At 47.9% G+C, this 19,126-nt stretch overlaps 9 protein-coding genes across 9 annotated transcripts; 5 read left to right on the top strand and 4 right to left on the bottom strand.

Moving 5' to 3' along the window:
* Positions 1 to 161: 161 nt before the first annotated feature.
* On the bottom strand, positions 162 to 1,041 carry N7469_006330 (uncharacterized protein; the record flags this gene model as incomplete). Its single annotated transcript, XM_056645248.1, has 2 exons — positions 162 to 168; positions 281 to 1,041. 2 exons carry the CDS (start codon positions 1,039 to 1,041, stop codon positions 162 to 164), a joined length of 768 nt encoding a protein of 255 aa, XP_056500486.1.
* Positions 1,042 to 2,226: 1,185 nt separating this feature from the next.
* On the top strand, positions 2,227 to 2,679 carry N7469_006329 (uncharacterized protein; the record flags this gene model as incomplete). Its single annotated transcript, XM_056645247.1, has 1 exon — positions 2,227 to 2,679. One exon carries the CDS (start codon positions 2,227 to 2,229, stop codon positions 2,677 to 2,679), a length of 453 nt encoding a protein of 150 aa, XP_056500485.1.
* Positions 2,680 to 3,822: 1,143 nt separating this feature from the next.
* N7469_006328 (DUF2470 domain-containing protein) lies at positions 3,823 to 4,464 on the top strand (the record flags this gene model as incomplete). Its single annotated transcript, XM_056645246.1, has 1 exon — positions 3,823 to 4,464. The coding sequence occupies one exon, from the start codon at positions 3,823 to 3,825 to the stop codon at positions 4,462 to 4,464; it is 642 nt and encodes a 213-aa protein (XP_056500484.1).
* Positions 4,465 to 5,127: 663 nt separating this feature from the next.
* On the top strand, positions 5,128 to 5,922 carry N7469_006327 (40S ribosomal protein eS8; the record flags this gene model as incomplete). The annotated part of the gene is made up of 2 exons (XM_056645245.1): positions 5,128 to 5,201; positions 5,391 to 5,922. 2 exons carry the CDS (start codon positions 5,128 to 5,130, stop codon positions 5,920 to 5,922), a joined length of 606 nt encoding a protein of 201 aa, XP_056500483.1.
* A 778-nt stretch (positions 5,923 to 6,700) lies between these two features.
* On the top strand, positions 6,701 to 7,756 carry N7469_006326 (uncharacterized protein; the record flags this gene model as incomplete). Its single annotated transcript, XM_056645244.1, has 1 exon — positions 6,701 to 7,756. The coding sequence occupies one exon, from the start codon at positions 6,701 to 6,703 to the stop codon at positions 7,754 to 7,756; it is 1,056 nt and encodes a 351-aa protein (XP_056500482.1).
* Positions 7,757 to 8,294: 538 nt separating this feature from the next.
* On the bottom strand, positions 8,295 to 9,618 carry N7469_006325 (uncharacterized protein; the record flags this gene model as incomplete). The annotated part of the gene is made up of 4 exons (XM_056645243.1): positions 8,295 to 8,697; positions 8,757 to 8,868; positions 8,922 to 9,229; positions 9,320 to 9,618. 4 exons carry the CDS (start codon positions 9,616 to 9,618, stop codon positions 8,295 to 8,297), a joined length of 1,122 nt encoding a protein of 373 aa, XP_056500481.1.
* Positions 9,619 to 10,234: 616 nt separating this feature from the next.
* N7469_006324 (alpha/beta hydrolase) lies at positions 10,235 to 11,418 on the top strand (the record flags this gene model as incomplete). Its single annotated transcript, XM_056645242.1, has 2 exons — positions 10,235 to 10,474; positions 10,549 to 11,418. The coding sequence occupies 2 exons, from the start codon at positions 10,235 to 10,237 to the stop codon at positions 11,416 to 11,418; spliced, it is 1,110 nt and encodes a 369-aa protein (XP_056500480.1).
* Positions 11,419 to 11,926: 508 nt separating this feature from the next.
* N7469_006323 (glucan endo-1,3-beta-D-glucosidase) lies at positions 11,927 to 14,760 on the bottom strand (the record flags this gene model as incomplete). The annotated part of the gene is made up of 5 exons (XM_056645241.1): positions 11,927 to 12,265; positions 12,328 to 14,052; positions 14,106 to 14,302; positions 14,323 to 14,497; positions 14,557 to 14,760. The coding sequence occupies 5 exons, from the start codon at positions 14,758 to 14,760 to the stop codon at positions 11,927 to 11,929; spliced, it is 2,640 nt and encodes an 879-aa protein (XP_056500479.1).
* Positions 14,761 to 15,954: 1,194 nt separating this feature from the next.
* Positions 15,955 to 18,909, bottom strand: N7469_006322 (UTP14 family protein; the record flags this gene model as incomplete). The annotated part of the gene is made up of 2 exons (XM_056645240.1): positions 15,955 to 16,137; positions 16,198 to 18,909. The coding sequence occupies 2 exons, from the start codon at positions 18,907 to 18,909 to the stop codon at positions 15,955 to 15,957; spliced, it is 2,895 nt and encodes a 964-aa protein (XP_056500478.1).
* Positions 18,910 to 19,126: the final 217 nt, after the last annotated feature.

Here is a 19,126-nt window from a genome sequence, read left to right as displayed (position 1 = left end):
GCAAAAGAAAAAGGACATGCGCAGTCGTAATCAAAACCGGCCAGCTATGCAATCCTGCATCTTGCGTCTGGTGCATGTTGAGTCGTCGCTCGTGGGAGTATCAAAAGTATAATCATTGTGAACAGAAGCAGATTCTGCTCACCCACTATACTCGAGATAAATCAATTACTATAATGTTAGTTAGTGAACATGTACATCAAGTAGTACAGACCGTCAGATAGATAGTATAAAGGAAAGGGGGGGGTCAAGAAATTTGATGTAAGGAAAAGGTGATACTGACAGTAAACCCAGAGTCAAATCACCATGAATCTTCGCCTTGAGCTGGATTTCAATATCCAAATTCAAATCTAATCGCAAACGCAATTGCTCATCTCGACCTCCATCATCACCACCTTCCTCTTTTTGTCCTCCACCCAAAACACCACCGACAGCCTTTCCAGCTGAACCGGTCACTCCATTAAGTGCATTACCGGCTGTGTTCTGAACTAGTTGGCCAGCCTGGTCGACGCCACCGAGGCCACCAAGAGGGCCACCGTCGCCTTGCTGCTGTTGCTGCTGCGGCTGGCGTGAACGGCGAGTACGCTGACGTTGCTGGGGTTGACCGTCCATGTCGTTGCGAGGAATGGATTCAGTATCAGTGTCTTGTCTGCGAGGCGGACGCGGTCGACGACGGCGACGGGGTTCTTCTTTCTGGGGTTGAGGTTCAGGTTCAGGTTCTTGCTCCTGTTCCTGTTGTTGCTGAGCGTCACCGTTCTGGGTATTTTCCTTCTCGTTCTCTGAATCTGGCTCTTGCTGTAGGGATTCGAGTTCTTGATTTTCACCCTTTTGCTCTGGTTCTTGCTCTTGGTCGTTCTTTTCGCCTTGATCTTTCTCCTCGTTATCTTGGTCTTGATCTTGATCTTGACCTTGTTCGGAAGGAGGAGGGGTCTGCTCTTGTTTGGCTGGAGTCTTCTTGCCTAGCTTAGGCGGTGCACGCTTTGGCTTGTTGGGGGTGGTAGGGTTGGACTCCGGGTTGGGACTAGAAGTATCTTGATCGGCCATAGTGAAAGGAAAAGAAAGAGAAGAAAAGCGATGGGGGGATGAGGGGAAGCGGAGAATATGAAGTGATCAGATGCAGATACAGCGGGTTATGAAGGACCAAGCGTCATGTGTAATATGAATGTATTGCAATGACGCGGGTGTGAAGAAGCCACTTGAATGGACTTGAAACCGGCGGAGATGCGACAATAGCGTGGGAAGGTCCCGCCTCCGACGTCAGACGAAACGTCAATTCAATTGTGCACACACAGAGCGTGTATGTACTCTCTCTATTTTAGAAACCAGATGAAATGTGGCTCATGAACAAGTCAGATTAAATGAAGGGCTGGGGAATGACGTCTGGGGGGGGCAAGGATAATGCGTGTGGTTCTATACACATAGTACTGTGTAGTATATACAATAGAAAAGAGAATTAGGCGGATCGTGGTCGACATGCATTAAAGTGGATTATGTAAGGCCGCACCAGGGGAATTAGCGGCCAATCAGGTGAGTAGACCGTTCAAATTGGCAGGTGTGGCCCACTTTAATAGATTAAAGCACGACGTAAGACGGTCACACTTGCCAATCGCCGTTGAACTCGACATTAAAAATGACGTCGGATCAAGTTACAACTTCCCAGTTGACAAGTTGGCAGTTGCCTCCAGTTCCAGCCTTTCTTCTTTGGTGTTTCCACGGCTCAATTCAGGGGAATATGAGGAAATCCAGTATTGACAGCCACGGTTTAACTGGAATGCACTATGTGTATGGACTGTCAAAGATTGTCTGGACTGGTCTGGTGGGACTGAAAATAGAATTTCCTGATATTACCCACAGTATCTCCACGGCCACGCGGGTGACACAAGGCATGGCATGACATGACGCTGGTGGCCATTCTCGTGCGGAAACTTTTTCATCAATTGTGGCTTTTGTGACATGTAAGACTTATGACGGTATTGAGCACTGTATAGTTACGTCTGTTCCAGTGGAGATGCAATATCAACTTGAATGTTTTCCCCCCGCCGCCAACGTCATGGCAGGTCTGGAGTGACGATCTAGTCCAGCTTCTTCCATATCATATCACCGCTTTCCCCATTTCCTTTTGATTTCCTAGCTCCTCCTTACCAGTCTCCAATCCTTTTTTGATACCCTAGTCCTTCCTCTTATTTATCTCTTTCCCTTCGCCTTACTCATCCTGCTCTTGGAGACATCATGGCCACCGCAGAGAAGACCAAGGAGCAACAGAAGCAGTTTCAGGTTCCTGAATACTCCGACGACGAGGATTATGATAGTGCCGATGACTATGAATACTCGGATGAAGAAGAGGATCAACCTCAACCCGCTGCCAAGAACCAGCAACTGCAGCGTCGTCGGCAACAACAGCAACAACCTCTCCAGCAAGATGAAGATGAAGATGAGTACACGGATGAGGACGAATACTCGGATTACTACCCCGAAGATCAAGAATATGATGAATACGGAATGACCGAAGGAAATTCCGTGCAGCAATGGTCAAGAACCAATGGTGGTATGGACATTGCCGACGAGAAGAAGAAAAGTATCGACGATGAAGAGGGAATGAAGCTCAAGCTAGAATTGAACTTGGAGATTGAAGTTGAACTCAAGGCCCATATTCATGGTGATCTTACCTTAGCGCTCATGTAAGTCTCTTCCCCTCCCTGAGATCCGATCCCCTTCTCTGTTTGAAATCACTCGCTCAATGTGAACAGGAGTTGATCGCATTCCGAACAGTGCTTAAAACTTGATCGCCTTTCTATCGAATATCCTTACTTTCCCCTTCCGTTCCGTCAAACTTTGTGCTCGACCGAGCCGTTCCATGGTGTTCGCATTTGCAGTGGTCACCCCCACGAATGTCACGATTGATTCCATTTCATTATTTGTTATCTCTGCTCCGCATAATTTCATAGATTCTCCGTTTGATCTTCACTTAATCTCTTTATCTCTTCAAGTTGTCTGATCAGGTTCGCTCGGAGCCATGCTGGAGGTGCGGCGCAAGAGTCGATATATGGATCCTGGAATACTAAATGTATATATCTATGAAAGCAGGCTCAAACCCGTAAAGTGGGCACTTATGAATGAGCTACACTAGTGCAGCACTGGGGACAACACTGCTACTAGTACTTTCTAATAGTAGTGCAATGCCTACAGGCCCTGTCGATCCTTCAGCACGTAGCGCGATATCTGCAACGGGCAGTAGACTTATTAATGGTATGCGGTAAACCCGACAGCCTGGTATACTAGTAGTTCCAAGGTTGGTTCACTTGGGTTGCTGTAAGTGAAAATCAATTAATAACAGCTAGTTACTAGGTCTTGGTAGTCAATTAACTGATGAGCAACCTTGCTCTAATATCGCAGTAACGACAAAACTCGAAAGTATTCATATCAAGTACATAATACAATTTCGAGTTTCATTCGAGTCTATAGCCATTTATAGTAACTGGAAGCTGAGCCAAATCATGATCCTCACTAAGAAGTTATTATCTTTCATTTTTTTCTTTCTGGTGTTTTCTTTTCTTTTCTTTTTTCTACCGTGTAATGAAAATGTGCAAATGGCTGCATAGTGCTCGCCGCTATCACACCCATATGAGGCCTCGGCCGAGGCAAGCGGGCTTGGCGCAGATCCATAAGATCTTCAACCCGCAACTTACACCCCTCTCCTTTTTCTTAACAGCCGGTCAATTTCTTGCAAACCACAGCCTTCACAAAATATCATCGAGTCACCAGAATCGACTTGGTTTCAATTGAACCATAATCCCGCGAGAGTTTTACCCAGCTTCATACCACACCATGTCCGGCAAGGACTTTATCATCAAGCACATGAATGCCGACCACGGCGATTCGCTACAACTATACCTACAGGCATATTGCCGGATATCAGCGAGCCAAGCCAAGGGCGCAACTCTGGAAGACCTCACTCTCTCTAGCCTCACCCTCAAGGCTAATGGTACCCGTTACAGTGTTCCCATCGATCCGCCCATGACCAGCTTCAATGAAGCGCGTGGCCGATTAGTCGCACTGCACAAGGACAGCTTGCAGAAACTGGGTCGTTCTGAGGTGACTCTGACCGAATACCGTGCTCCACGCGGTCACCAGGTTGTGATCTTCGCCCTGTGCGCTTTCACCTACGTCAGCTGCTTCAGTCGGGAGAACCTCTTGCCAGGCTCATTTGTCTACGAGAACCTTGGCTACAAGTTCCTCCCGGACTTTGCGCACTTTGTGTACAACATTCAACCCCTTCTATTCCCTGCTATTTTGGGCATTCATATTTTTGAGTCGGCATTATTGGCCATCCTTAAGTTAAAGCCGCATGGGGTGCCGTTCTTGTCGGGATTGTGGTTTGCGTGGGTGGCATCATGTATGGTCGAGGGATTCGGAACTTTCCAGCGGATTAATCGTATTGTTAAGGACAAGAGCGAGAAAAAGCACTAAATGAGATGGGTGGTTAGACCACAAATGTGTATCAAATGTATAAGTTAGCCACAACAAGTTCGCAGATGAAATAGCCAATGAATATTGAATTGAAGCACTGAGACACTCCAAGAGCAAGGCCCACCGAGACCGATAAATGACTAATCCGACGAAAAGTCACGGGACCGCACACGAGTGGCGCTAACCGCATTAAGACTAGTTCGCTTAGGGCAACCGCACAAGCGAGCGACACACTGGGCCCTGCGAAATTCGACGGACTCCACGACCGCAACTCCCAACGACAACCCATCGACAACTTTCCGTGTTTTTTGGTGAAGGGCTGCAGAGCTAGGGGTGAGTTCTTCTCGAATTGCTTTCCCAAATCCCAGTTTCCTCTATTCTGCTTCGTCTCGACAAATCGCTGCGTGAGGGAAGAAAAGAAAAATTCAAAATCGTGAATCTCGAAATTGAAATTCGACACAATCCGTCCCTCCTTTCGACCTTCGATCATCGCCTCGACCATCCACCGCTGCTCGACTACACAGTTGGATTTTTTCCATTCCGTTATTTGCACGATTTTTTCCCGGCGAAACAGAATTGTTGGATTACTGCAGGGTTGGACCGCACCGAGATCTTATTTTCTAATATTTGTCTTGTATCAGACTCCCTCCATCAACCGCAAACATGGGTATCTCTCGCGATTCTCGCCACAAGCGCAGCGCCACTGGTGCCAAGCGCGCTTTCTACCGCAAGAAGAGGTACGGCGTCTTCCCATCCTAGTATCTGAAATTTTTGTTCCTGTCTTTGTGTGGGGTACCAATGGAGTTGTGTGTGTACAAGGGGATGGACTGCTGTGGAGGATAACACTGGAAAATATTTTAATGCACCCACCAACATGAAGACAACTCTCCGATTGAATTATATACTGATCGTGTTTCGTTGAACAGAGCTTTCGAGAAGGGCCGCCAGCCCGCCAACACCCGTCTGGGCACAAAGCGCATCCACCTTGTCCGCACCCGTGGTGGTAACCAGAAGTTCCGTGCTCTCCGTCTCGAGTCCGGTAACTTCTCCTGGGGTTCCGAGGGCATTGCCCGCAAGACCCGTGTCATCGGTGTCTCTTTCCACCCCTCCAACAACGAGTTGGTCCGCACAAACACCTTGACCAAGTCCGCTGTCGTCCAAATTGACGCTGCCCCCTTCCGTCAATGGTACGAGGCCCACTACGGCCAGTCTATCGGTCGCCGTCGCCAGGCCAAGAACGCCGATGCCACCGAGGAGAAGAAGAGCAAGTCTGTCACCAAGAAGCAGGCTGAGCGCTACGCCGAGCAGGGCAAGGTTGAGGGTGCCATCGAGCGCCAGTTCGAGTCCGGCCGTCTGTACGCTGTTGTCTCTTCCCGCCCCGGCCAGTCTGGCCGCTGTGACGGCTACATTCTGGAGGGTGAGGAGCTCGCTTTCTACCAGCGTGCTATCCGCAAGTAAACGAAAAACAAAAATGGAAAGCCATTCGGTTAAAGGACCGCGTGGGTTGTCGATGCACGGGTGGTTATCGGAGTTTCAGCTATGTTTACCAGAAAACTTGTCATGATCTGGGCATCCGCGGGTGCAATGTCTGTAGAGCTCTGAGCCGTCAATTTTATGGGAATATATTTCCTGTTTACGTTACTTGTGATTTCCACCTTTGCAGATCGTGTAGTCTTGTGATGTAGATCCATAAGTAGTCCGAGGCCGCTACTCATAGTCTCGAGCCCAATTGTCCATACCAGTATCCCTTCATCCTGAATTTCTTAAGTAGCCGTGTCCTGCTGCCAGTTGGTAAATTGCATGCAATAAACATGATGTTTAGAGGGCTATATAAAATCATAGTGTATGATTGCATCCACGCGGGGTTCAGTGAAGACTAGCAATGGATTTATATTGATACCTATTACCAGTATATGTCTGCCTTGGCTGGGCTTCATGATCGTTGAGGTAGAACCTTTACTTCACTAATTCACTCTGCCTATTTCTTAATTGATTGACGGACAATGGCTGCCTATAAATCACAATAGATGACAATAAAATGGCTCTTGTTGTCGACTATAAAAAATGAACCTCGGAGGTAACCGCTCTTGCCCGCTCAACATCTTCTCCTCTCCAACTTCTTTTCAATAATCTACCTTCAAACTTCCCAACCGACCAATTTCTTCCTCGTTTGATCTCGTACAATCCATCACTCATCGAGTTATTTCCTCCTCCCAATCCTACATTTTCCTTCAGAATGGCCTCACTCGCGGGGAACCAAACTGCGGGGATCAAGACGCGGATTTGCATGATTTCTGACACCCACACGACGATTCCTTACGCCGCATCAGAAAAGAACCATGCCTTCCGTAACCCTCTTCCAAAGGCCGATATCCTCCTTCATGCAGGTGACCTCACAAAGGTTGGTTACCGCACCGAGCACGAAGAAACGGTCGCAATGCTCAAAGCTGCGCCCGCCGAGCTGAAGCTTGTCATTGCGGGTAACCACGACATCACTCTTGACGAAGAGTATTTTCTCCGCAGAGGCTATCGACGACACCGCAAAACAGCCTACTTTGGCTCAAATGATATCCCCCTTGAACAAGACGAGAAATCTCGCCTAGACGTCATCCGCAACGGAACAGTCCCGCACTCCAATGAATTAAAAGCCTACGTCCACAGCAATAAAGATCTTTACACCAACGAATCCGCTCGCGCCGCGGGGATACGCTATCTAGAAGAAGGAATTCATACTTTCACCCTCTCATCCGGTGCAAAATTCACCGTCTACGCCTCACCCTACCAACCCGAATTTTGCGGCTGGGCCTTCGCCTACGAGCGCGATGAAGACCGCTTTAACTACCCGTTACCTGGCTCTACAGCACCAATTCCCCGAAATCCAGTCCCGGACTTTCCTAGCGTTGATATCATGCTCACTCACGGACCACCGGCAGGGGTATTGGATGTTGTGGGGCTTGAAAAACAGCACCATGTTGGATGTGGACATCTCATGCGTGCAGCAGAGCGTGCAAGACCTAGACTCTATCTTTTCGGCCACATCCATGAAGGATGGGGTGCAGTACGGGGCTCTTATGACGCATTTTCTGATAGAGGTCTCAGCCAAGAAAATATTCCTGCTGATCCAGAGAATATGCTCGAACACCGAGGAGTTTACCTTGATGTTAGCTCGACGAGTAGGCGGCCGCTGGCTTTCGGGAAGGAGACTCTTTTTGTGAATGCTAGTATTGTTGATCTGTGCTATCGACCAGTGAATGCGCCTTGGGTGGTTGATTTAGATCTGCCAGTGGCTTAAGTGATGATTGATGAGTGTATCTGCTAGTTGATATTTGTTTCTTACGAGGATTTTTACGATGTGATGATAATAAAATAAAGAATCTTGCAAGAGTGAAACTATTTCGTTAGCTAATAGATTCATGGCATCGGGAGAAATTATCTAACAAGTACTAGTTACTCGTTGGTACAGTAACTAGTAGTTATTAGGTAGGCACCTACATTATACCACTAGTAGCAGGTAACCAATGGGGATAGTTACTTGTTCATAGTAATCTAGGTTACTGAATGGGTATCCGGTAGCCCAGTAGTACTAGCCCATTGTTTCACAATGTGATTGACCATCAGTAGAATATGACTATGCTATTATAACCTGAGTACCTACTACTCATATTTTCCCTACTTGGTATCTAGTGCAGAGTGACCTCTTTTAGGTATCCATAAAAGTATAAATGGACATCTAATGGGAAATACTGATTGGATAGTTGTGTCATGTCTAGCTCATATAAGAGCCTCGTAGAATATTAGTTTCAATTAGATTATTCGTTATTCTTTCATGGTTAACGTCCTAGACTCCGAGTCAATGACTGTCGACTCTCACTGCCAATCTCCAGATAATTACTAGATGACAACCTTGAGCTGAGAACAGAGCCTCTCTTCCCATGCCCAGTCCCTTGGAGTTCGAATTGCGTCCCATTGACTGATTTTTTTTGTAGTCCTTGTCTCGAAGGCCCACTTGACTCTGCTCCTGATGCAGCATACCTGGACCTTTGTTTCCGCCCTTTAATGAGACCATATAGGACTGGGGCATTTGACACTATAGCGGCAGCGAGTAATTCGACAGATGCCCACGTTGTCCTATTCACCTGCATTGAGGAATTTTTGGCATTTTGGGGTAGTCGAGCTATAGTAATTGCGACGATGAATAGGCCGACAGCGAAAAGAACGGCTAATTGCAGTTTCCTAGAGAAGATATCCTGTCAATTCAATGTGTTTGGTTGTATAGAATGGTCCAAGCTTACTCGATGGTGGATCGTTTGACGAGAACTAGAACTGGGATCGGCAAAGCGATAAGCATCAGATCCGTAACGACATTGAGAACACCTATACTCCGTAAAGTGAGAAGTGTCAGATCTATTCTCCGCGTATCCGAGATGGTGAAACAGTGTTTCCATAAGAAGACATACCGAGGACGATCAGTTGGAGCTGTGCTTGGCAACAGGTTCCTATGTGGATTAGCGAAGAGTTAAAAAAATTAACACGAAAAGTCAAAATGATATGAGAAAGAGAGAAAAAAAAAAGGTAAATACCAGGGTCTGGTAATACGATCCAGTAATGATTGAATGGATCGCACTCGGTAAATGTCACGATTTGGACAGTTACATATGTTGCTGCGAAGACAGCAATATACGTAGTTATAGTGATCTTCTCCCAACGAAGATGAGCAATTAGTCTGCGATAAGTATCGAGCAGCACCAACTTCTGCAGCCAAAGACTATAGTAAAACAAATTCGGAGATAAGCCGAAAGACCCTGAAAAATGCATATCATGGTGCGAAGCGGAGGTTGGGGGTCGAAAAACCTACTAGGTATTATAAAAGACACGATTTGCGAGGACGAATTTGCTTGCGATTTCTCTTCGATGAATTTCTTCGAGGGTAAATGTGTGCGTATCTCTGAATTCGCGAGTCATATTGTTGGTTCCCCAGATGAGGATGACATGGACTAAGGCGAGACGTACAAGGGCGCAGAGAATAGCACCCATTGAGAAATAATCACCTAAATTGAAATGGAAACCTTTCCATTTGCGTAGTACTAGTCGGCTAACAATCAAGCTGATTGCGATCCATGTAAACACCCACAGAAGGATGATTGTGGAATCCATGATATTGAGGGTGACTTCTGAGGATCCCAAAGCCGGGACAAAAGGGAATCAAAGAGAGGAAAGAAAGGAAAAAAAGGAAAAGAAAAGAAAGAAAAAGAAAAAGAAAAAGGAAAGGAAAAGGCTGTTAGAACAAGACTGTGACAGGAAATGAGGTCTGTATTGAATTCATCCAAAGAGTGGAATGATATTCTCATCACTAGGGTATTCCCTAGTCATATTTCATAGTAGCAGGCGAAGGAAAGCATAAATCGAAGCTTGCAATTAAATTTACGATATAATTATGTATTTTTACTTTTTTTCGTGACTGTCCCATCCCATTGGTACATCATCAATCGGGCAAATCTACTCATGGAGTCATCGATCCGTGCGAACACCATTCGAAAGGCCGTGTTCGTCGGGGGCCGATCATCCTTAATTCGTCGGTAGACGGCCGAGCATTTCCGGGACGGGGGAAATTCGGCAAAAACCAAGTCTGAAACTCCTAAATTAATTTTAAATTAACCAATCCCATTGAAGAAAGTGGATGAGAAACGGCATGCTAGCATAAAGCCTAAAACCTTCTGGACCTTGAGGTACTTGGGTTTAACCCTTTATCTTCATCTTCTTCATACCAAGAATGCATGTCAAGACAGGATTATTGTTGATCGGTTCGGCCATTGTTGCGACAGCTTCAAGCTGGGTTGCTGAGGCACCTGCTCAGCGATCGTACATGTATGTGGGAGGACAGTATATTGATAATGGATCTGGCGAGCATGTCTTCACGGACCAGATGTATGTGGAAAAGCTGTCTCCAGTTAAGGGAGCTACCAAACCGCATCCAATTGTCTTCATTCATGGACAAGCTCAAACAGGAACTGTATGTATAATTGTTATATTCTTATGAACCACCTCTTCGAAGCTACATAGACACTGACTATTGTATTCTCGCAGAATTGGCTGAACAAGCCCGACGGAGGAGAAGGCTGGGCCTCATACTTCGTCTCTCAGGGATATGATTGCTATATCATCGACCAGACCTTTCGTGGCCGTAGCCCTTGGTTCCCTGGCAATGGAACAATGAGCACTTACAGTGCCGAGGTACTGCAGCAGCGTTTCACTGCGCCAAAGCGATATAATCTCTGGCCCCAGGCCTCCCTACACACCCAATGGAACGGAACAGGAGTCATGGGTGACCCCAACTTCGACACCTACTATGCCTCAACAGTCGAGTTCCTTAAATCATCAACCTACCAGCAATCAACCGTCCAGGCCGCTGGCGCTGAACTTCTTGATATCATCGGATCCCCAGCTATTCTCCTATCCCACTCTCAAGGTGGAGTGATGCCCTGGCTCTTAGCCGATGTCCGCCCAGAACTCGTCCACTCCATCGTCTCCCTCGAACCAACCGGCCCTCCCTTCCAGGAAGCCATCTTCAGCAACACCTCTTCGCGTGCTTACGGGTTGACCGATATCCCACTCACCTATTCGCCCGCCGTGACGAACCCGGAGACGGACCTCGTGAAACACACCATCCCATCTAATTCGTCTTCCTTCTCAAACTGCATTATCCAGGCTGATTCTCCCGCTCCGAGAAAGCTGGTTAACCTTGCCAAGGTACCTGTCCTGGTCTTGACAACCGAGTCATCATACCACGCACCCTATGACTGGTGCACTGTACGGTTCCTGAAGCAAGCAGGTGTTCAAACAAAGCATCTTCAGCTGGCTGACATTGGCATTCATGGAAATGGACATATGGTCTTCCTAGAGAAGAATAGCTTGCAGGTAGCGTCCGTTCTGCAGAAGTGGATGGAGCAGTCATAATCCAAGTATCTCTGATTCAGTCGGCGATGCAATGTGAATATTATTAGTCTTCGAATTTGTTGATAATTTTATCTCGGCATTGATGAGCGGTAGCACGCTAAACTTTGATTGAAACAGCTAACCTAACCAGAAAAGGAAGTACGTATACATTCAGCTATCATTCTGCATTGTAAGATTATTACCATTCAGGCGTAAACCTTGAAAGCACAAAAAGATCATGGTTATAGATTCATTATTATTTAGAGTGCTGTAGATGCTCACCGACCTTCAACTGAGTGGCATTCTAGCTAGTCGAGCGTAAATCAATCCAGTCCTGACATTCCTCTTTCATAGCTGCCATAACATTGAACGTACTATATCCATCACTGCGAGAAATAACTACTTAGTAAGACCCACAAAGCAAGACAACACCTCAGGCGCCTGCGAAATAGCCTAAGAAAAATAGGAAGTGAAAAAAAAAACGCCGAGAGAAAAGCAAAGAACTTGATGAACAGGTTCAATCAATGCCTTACAGACCACCAAGGGCGGCTGCATAGGCCAAATACCACGTTCGAGAGGCACCGCCATCAATCCAACTGTAGTCGAAGTGGTGCTGAGCGAAGAAGTTCCATGAAGCCTTTGGATTAACGAGAGCTAGGTTGGCGAAGAGAACACCCTTCCAGCCACCATCAACCTTATCAGCTGGAGTGGAGGCATTGGGGGAGAACATAGCTTCCCATTCCTCAGACACAAATTCCTGGGATCGAGTGTAGGCTGAGTGAGGGAGGAGAGGAAGCATGTGAATTCCTTGGATGTATTCCAGGTTATTGCCAAAGTAGGTGGTGTGGTCAACCTTGTTCTCGAATAGCTGTTTCAATTGGATTAGAATCAAAATGCCGTAGAAAGCAGCGGGAATGAGTGGTTACTTACAATTCCTGTCACCTTATTTCCGATAAATTGGGCTGGTTGATTGGTGTTATTGTTTCGCATGAGGAAATAGTTGTCCAAAGATCGACGCATAACGCCCAGCATCAGATTTCCACGAGCCTCCATGCTAGCATCACCGATTGTTTGACCCCACATCTTCACAGCGTAGGCGAACATGGTATCTTCGGAAGTGGACTCCTCATCCTTGCCATCGTAAGATTCAAACAAACCTTTTGCCCAGGAGTGGCCGTTAAACCAGTCGAAGGCGCGGGAGAAGGGGAAGTGCGGGTCGTTCTCCACGGAGTTACCTGCATCACGGACCAGCATATTGACCCAGTCCTTGTTCTGGGCCAGCCAGTCCGGGTCGAGAGAACCAATGATTGCAGCGGCCTGGATGAAGTAACCGTAATGGAAGTGGTGATCGTTGTATGCGGTATTTCCAAAGTCCTGGTTCAGATCGCCGTCGTACCCGGCCGATGAGACAACTCCTTTCCAGACAGAGTCATATGCGAGCGGGTACTGCTGGTGGTTGTTCACGAAAAGCGCGAAGCTATCCTTGAGCTCCTGGAAGGCTTTGCTGGAAACCTTATCGTCGCCGCCAAGCTGGGATACAGTCCACACAAGAGTTGCAAACTTACTCAACGCTTTGCCGCTGTAGTACATACTGTTCAAGGAGGTTTGCTCGGAGATGTTCTGCTGCAGTTCGTAGGGGGCAATCTGGACGATTGCCTCCTTGGATGAAGGTGACAGAGCATGAATATTACCCTTGCTAGTCGACCAGGGAGCGAATCCCATATCGACGGGAAGTTCTGGTTCAACCATTGTCCAGCTATCACCGATGATTGCGGTTGCGTTGCCCTTGGTGGTACTTCGAAGATGGACGCTCGTGACTCTTTCGGTGGTGTTTCGATCAAAAGATTCAACATGGTGAGGCAATGCAAACATAATGAGGGGAGTACCATCCGTATGTTTTCCGCCTTTAGTCCAAGACAAGCTGTACGATCCGGTATCACCAGTCACGGAACCGGAAATGTGACCTGCAACGGGGTAAACACCGGCAGAGTTGTCGTAGAACTTCTCACCTGACTTGCCCGCAGGGTTCTTAGCGACTTGAATTGAGCCAGAAAATCCATGGGGCCCGCGAAGAGTCGACTTAGTTGCCAGCTTCAGCTCTGGGTCTTTGCCATCATTGGGGGAGGCATATAGAACCCAATGCGTGTCATCTTCGAGGGCAACTTGATACTTGTAGATTCCAGGTTTAGGCGAGCCTGCGCTGACAACCTTGCGGAAGAACACGCCACTTTCAATCAGGGGTTGCAAGTCGTTGTAAACACCAGTGACGTATCCCATGCCCTGAACAACAGGGAAAGTAATGCTTTGATTCGAACCAGCAGAGGGACTTAAAATAGCGTGAGCAGAAAACGCCTTGGGGTTCTCAACATTCAAAACGCTGGACTTGTCCAGCTCAGATGCGGATAATATCATGTGCTGAAGACCCACGGGGTTGATATAGTACTCGGCAGGCTTGCCTGGGAGCTTGTCATTTTTGGGACCATATGCCAGCACATTTTCCTCTAGGTGCGTAACACCAAAGCCCCAGCTCTTCAAAGAGCCTTTACCACCTGACCAGCTGAGAGAGTACGGCTGTGTGAAACTAGCATTCGTCTGAGTTCCAAGAAAAAGGCCAGCATAGAATTTGTTGGTCTCAATTGGGTCCGATGAATTGGCCTAGATATGTGATTAGAAAGACGGCAGTGCATATTTATCTAATGTACACTTACATGAAGGTTCTTCACAGGATGATCATCGCGAGCTTTGATATTTGCGGGAGGTGCGTTAGTAGCCACTGGTTGGAAGACATCTTGATTATCCATTGAGGAGGGATAGCCGGTGCCACCTGGGGGTCCTGGTAGAGCTGTCGGTGGACCAGATGGAACTTCTGATTGATCATTAGCATTTGAGATGTTTGGGATCTCATCTGAGGGCTATTTGACTGACCTCCAAAAGATGTAGTAGCAGGGCCGGTGCCAATTGTTGGAGCAGGGACACTAGAATCCGCAGTTGAATCGTCTGGAGACAACAAAAGCGCAATATCGTCCAGAACTCGATCAACGCCTGTTGGGAAAGGTTGTTCTGCTGGATGACCTTGTTTATCAAGTGCCACACGGTAAATCTATAGGGCAATGTCAATTCATGTCGGAAGGGCTATCAACAGCGAACTACGAAACATACTGGTGAAGTCTCCGGTATCAATAGCCTTTCTTCGGCGTTAGACGGTGGATACTGGGTCTTGAAAGCTGCACTAGACTCTGTAGCAGTTTGCTCCAAGATCTTCTCTGCGACACTACCAATTGGTTGTGACTGCGGTAGAGAGTAGACTGATTCTGCAGCCAAAAGCCATGTTAGCACGGCTGTTGACTTCCATGGTGATCCCATCTTCCAATTGCAAGACCCAGAAAGTCAAACAAAAAGATATGGGAAACAGAAGAGCTCTGCAAGCGCAACTCTATGCTTCAAATCGTCCGATGAGGACCAAAAAGCACAGTGCAGCTTCACAGCTATCGAAGGGGAGTGTCGAGTAGGATGAAACAACAAAAGGAAAAAGGAGCCGACAAAACAGAATCCGAACTTACAAGTATCTTCGGTATGCGCTACGAGAATTCCAGTTCCTATACAGAGCCCCCTGGGCCTCAACTCCAGCCCAGCAGCCAGACGCGGGCCAGATTGTTTTGACGGGCCTACAGAAAGAATCCGGGCCTGCCGATCCTCATGCGAGATGTGCCGCACGGAGCTTCCAGACATGGCAGTAGTGGGAGAATTGGCTGCCTGTGAGTAGGATCGAAGGCATCTGGCCCGGCAATGAAGGGCAACGAGGGCGACAATGAGATCTGTGGGCGGATGAGGTTGTCCCCACTACGTGGAATGTGAGGCGGGTGAGGTGTAAACAATTTTCCAACAAGGGAGATAGATCTGACAGCCTGAGCCCTTTGACCTGGTAAATGGGTGTATTTGGGCTCCGAACTCGAATTTAATGATTGAAGTATTATTCAATTTGAGTAGTAATTCAACCACCGGGGATGGTAGAATAGTAAAAAGGGCTTGGGTTTATTGGAAATACGGGAGCGGCTATATTGCTAGAGCACTAACATAGTAAAAAGAATCTTGATTATGACACTTCTCACAGACAATCAAGTTAAAAAAAAAAAAATAATAAATAAGGCGGAGAAAGAAAAGGGAGGAAGAAATATGAGTGATCAGTTGATGCCAGTGATTCCTAGGACAAACCATGGATGGGTGGAGAGTATGCCCTAATTAGCTGGTTCTGCAGCACAGAGCATTCCAAACTGACGGCCGAGGCTCATCCCAGCCCTACGGGGAATCAATATTAGTATTAGTAAAACTTAAAGGAACATATACTACTAGCAGTCAAAGGCTCCATGCTGGAAAAAGCGAAGTAAATATGAAGTTCAATCTATGGAGGGACTGGATGTAAAAAGTAATGCAGGAACTGGGTAATATCGAAATCATGGTATTCTTTTGATTTGCTCAAACGCCGTGATAGTCTACCCACGAAGTAAGTGAAATATATGAAATGAATATACAGGATTTTCAAAGTCGTAACATGAGTGCTTAGACCATAGGCTTCTCCATGGGCTTGATAATGCCTTGCTTGACCAGCACACGAGGCTTGGTAGCATCCTGGTAAGATTCCTTGGTCGACCACTCGGGGCCAAGCGGCATGCGCAACGATCTCTCGTACTGGGCTTTGGTCTCGAACTGGTGAGGCAATTGAGTTGCCATGTACTTGACGTTCTGAAATAAGAAATATAGTTAGCAAATGTTTCGATGATAGCAAATAAATCCAGATCATACCTTCTTGACACGCTTCTCGTTGATGATAACCCGAGATAGATTGGCATCCTTGCGCTTGTCGGCCTTGACACCCTCCGTAGTGGTCAGGAAGCGCTTTTGTTTTTTCTTCTGCTTGTTGCTGATGCCATCACCGGTCCAGCTGCCCCATCCGTCGAGGGTGTTATCGACAACCTTGTCACCTTCATCCTCGATAGTGTCCAGTTTTTCTTGTTCAAAGTCTTGAACTACCTCATCACCAGCGAACGCCCGTTTAACGAGGTCGTGGTTCTTCAGCAAGACAGGAACATTGTCCTCATCATCACTATCGTTCTCTTCTTGCACACGCTGCTTGGATGGAGCTGATTTCGCGGACTTGCCCTTCTTAGATGAGCTACTAGCTTGAGCAGCTTGAGGTTGTTGACTGCTGACAGAGATGTCGAGTGCCTCCTGGGTATCAGCGCCAGTTCGTCGGCGGTTGGTACGTTCGGTTTGAACCAGCCATGGGTTTTCTTCTTCCCCTGATACATCTTTCTGGGAAGCAGACAACTTCTTGGAAGACACGGCAGAGGATTTTGGACCAGGAGCACCAGACTTTTGTTTCGCAGGACGGCCAGTGACGATGTCAACATCTTGATCAGATTCGACTGCCCGATTTGGTTCATCGTCTGAGTCGGGAGCTTCCTCGAACTCATTCTTGGGAAGGGCCTTGGTTTTTGGCTTGGAATCATCCTTAGCTGACTGGCCGAATTTCCGACGGCCAACCTCTGACTCGGCCTCTGACTGCGACTCCTCTCCATGCAATTCACGATTGAGCTGTCGGATCTCCGCATCGTTGGCTTCTTTGCGAGCGGCTTCGGCATTTTGCATGAATTTCATGGCCAGGAGTTTGGAATGAGGGCCCTTATCCTCACCCTCTGCACCCTTCGCTTCTAGAGCCGCGAGCTTTTGCTGAACCTTGATCTTTTGTGTTTCCTCCGCATCCTCCGCCCAGGGATCCTCGTCTTCAGACTCTGAACTTGACGAGTCAAGGTAATCATCTTCTCCACGAGACGCACTCTTTCCTTCGATCCGCTTTCGCAGCTCCTCTTCCCTTAGTGCGAGATCAGCAGCGCTGTTGCGAGCATCCTCGTCCCAGGCGGTACGTCCAGTTTGCTTGAGACTCTTGGCCCACTTGCTATCGCGATGCTTGGAGCCCATGCGGGCTTCAGCTCTCTTGCGCTCGTTCTGCTCACGCTCCGCCTCATCCAGATCAACACCAGATTCCAAGAGGGCCTGACGTTCCTGCTGTTCCAGCTTCTCACGCTCCTTTCGGTGCACACGGCGATAGGCTTTACTCTTGATCTTCTTGATTCGCTTGGAACGAACTTCTTCACGGAACAGGAGATCACGTCGCTTTCGGAGTTCAGCCTGCCGAGCCCGGATCTCCTCAATGGGCAATGAGCGAGACTGGATCTCTTCAAAGTTTTGAACCTGATCCTCTGCGGACTTTCCATTGGCCTCCGCCAGGCCACTCTCCACCAAGATGTTCTGAATTGTGCCTTCGAGGTCGTTGGTGGGCTTCGCAACATCCATACGGTGGACCTGCTCGCCATCGGGGTTGGGCAAAGGAAACATGAGATGCTCAGCTCTACGGTTGGCTTTGACTGTATCCAACCATCGATCAAGGGTTTCTTTGCTTTTTTCGTAAGCAGCGGCACGGTCGATTTTATCTTGCTGGCGCTTCGCTAATGGGGCATCCAGCTTGCCCGGGATGCCCGACTTCGAGGCCTGGGGTGTAGCATCAACGTGTTTGAGCGAGTTCTTGAGGCGAGAATCCGTAATAGAAGGCAAAAGATCGGCAATGGTCAGTTTTTGAGAAGAAGTCAAGCCATACTCAGTTGGGTTGCCCTGTTCTTGAGTTCTTGGCTTGGACTTCGTCGATTTGCTTGTATCCATCGACTGGACAAAGTCTTGTAGCTTGGACAGGCCATCCTGTTGATCATCCGCATCGTCGTCTGAAACCGACATGGCAGAATCATCATCGCTTGGGTCGTCTTCACTATCACCCTCCGAACCTGAATCCTCGTCGCTGTCGTCTCCAGCAGTAGCCTTCTTAGCCTTTGCGGCGGCGTTCCTGGCCTCCGATTCCTCCTCAGCGGTATTCATATCCCAAGCTGTGAGAAGATCCACGGCGTCTTCTCCCAAATCATCGTCCTCCTCGTCTTCGGTGGCAGAATTATTATCCTCAGAATCGTCCATATCCTCGGACAGACTGATCTCCGGACGCTTCTTTGGCTGGGCCTTCTTGGAATTGACCTTATTTTTGTTCGTAGAGCTTCCGCGGAATGTAAATCCTTCGAATCTTTCCTCGTCGCTAGATCCAAGTGCTTCGTCACTGTCAAGTTCGCTATCGTCGTCACTGTCGACTTGTCCCAGCTTCCACTCGTGTCCTTCGCTATCACTGCCACCGTCTGCACTGTCATTCTCGAATCCGGTTCTGCGACGCTTATGGGTAGGTCCTCGTTCATTGTCGTCGTCCTCTTCATCGTCATCGCCGTCGCGGGCGGAATGTCTCTTGCGCTCATTCTTGTCTTCGGAAACACCCAGACGACTGCGGCGGACACCTAACCTGGTTTTTGTCTCTGCCTCTGCGATAGATAAAGCATCTTGAGCTCGGCTGGGCTTGCGCCTCTGTGATGGTTTATGCGCGGTGTGATCTTTCGGCGCGCGTTGCTGAGTTTGCTTGCGCGGCATGGTTGCGATCTGGGGAGCAAAACGCTTTCAATAGAAAAGAGGAGTGAATAAATAATTCCTCTCTTCCAATATTATCCCAGAGCAAGCTCGATATTGCAGTGTTGGTGGGGTTTGAAGATTGATTCAACTTTTTTGCTGCGGACTTCCCAAAAAAAAAAATTCTCGGCGCGGCGAAAAGGGCGGTCCGACCGCCCGAACTTTCCAAACGCCCACTTCT

The sequence above is a fragment of the Penicillium citrinum genome (assembly GCF_028827155.1).
Source record: "Penicillium citrinum strain IBT 23319 chromosome Unknown utg000005l:1.0-1900146.0:1.0-1900348.0, whole genome shotgun sequence".
Taxonomy (NCBI): Eukaryota; Fungi; Ascomycota; class Eurotiomycetes; order Eurotiales; family Aspergillaceae; genus Penicillium; species Penicillium citrinum.
The sequence above is the reverse complement of the archived record's forward strand: the minus strand, read 5'-3'. Positions and strand labels throughout refer to the sequence as shown.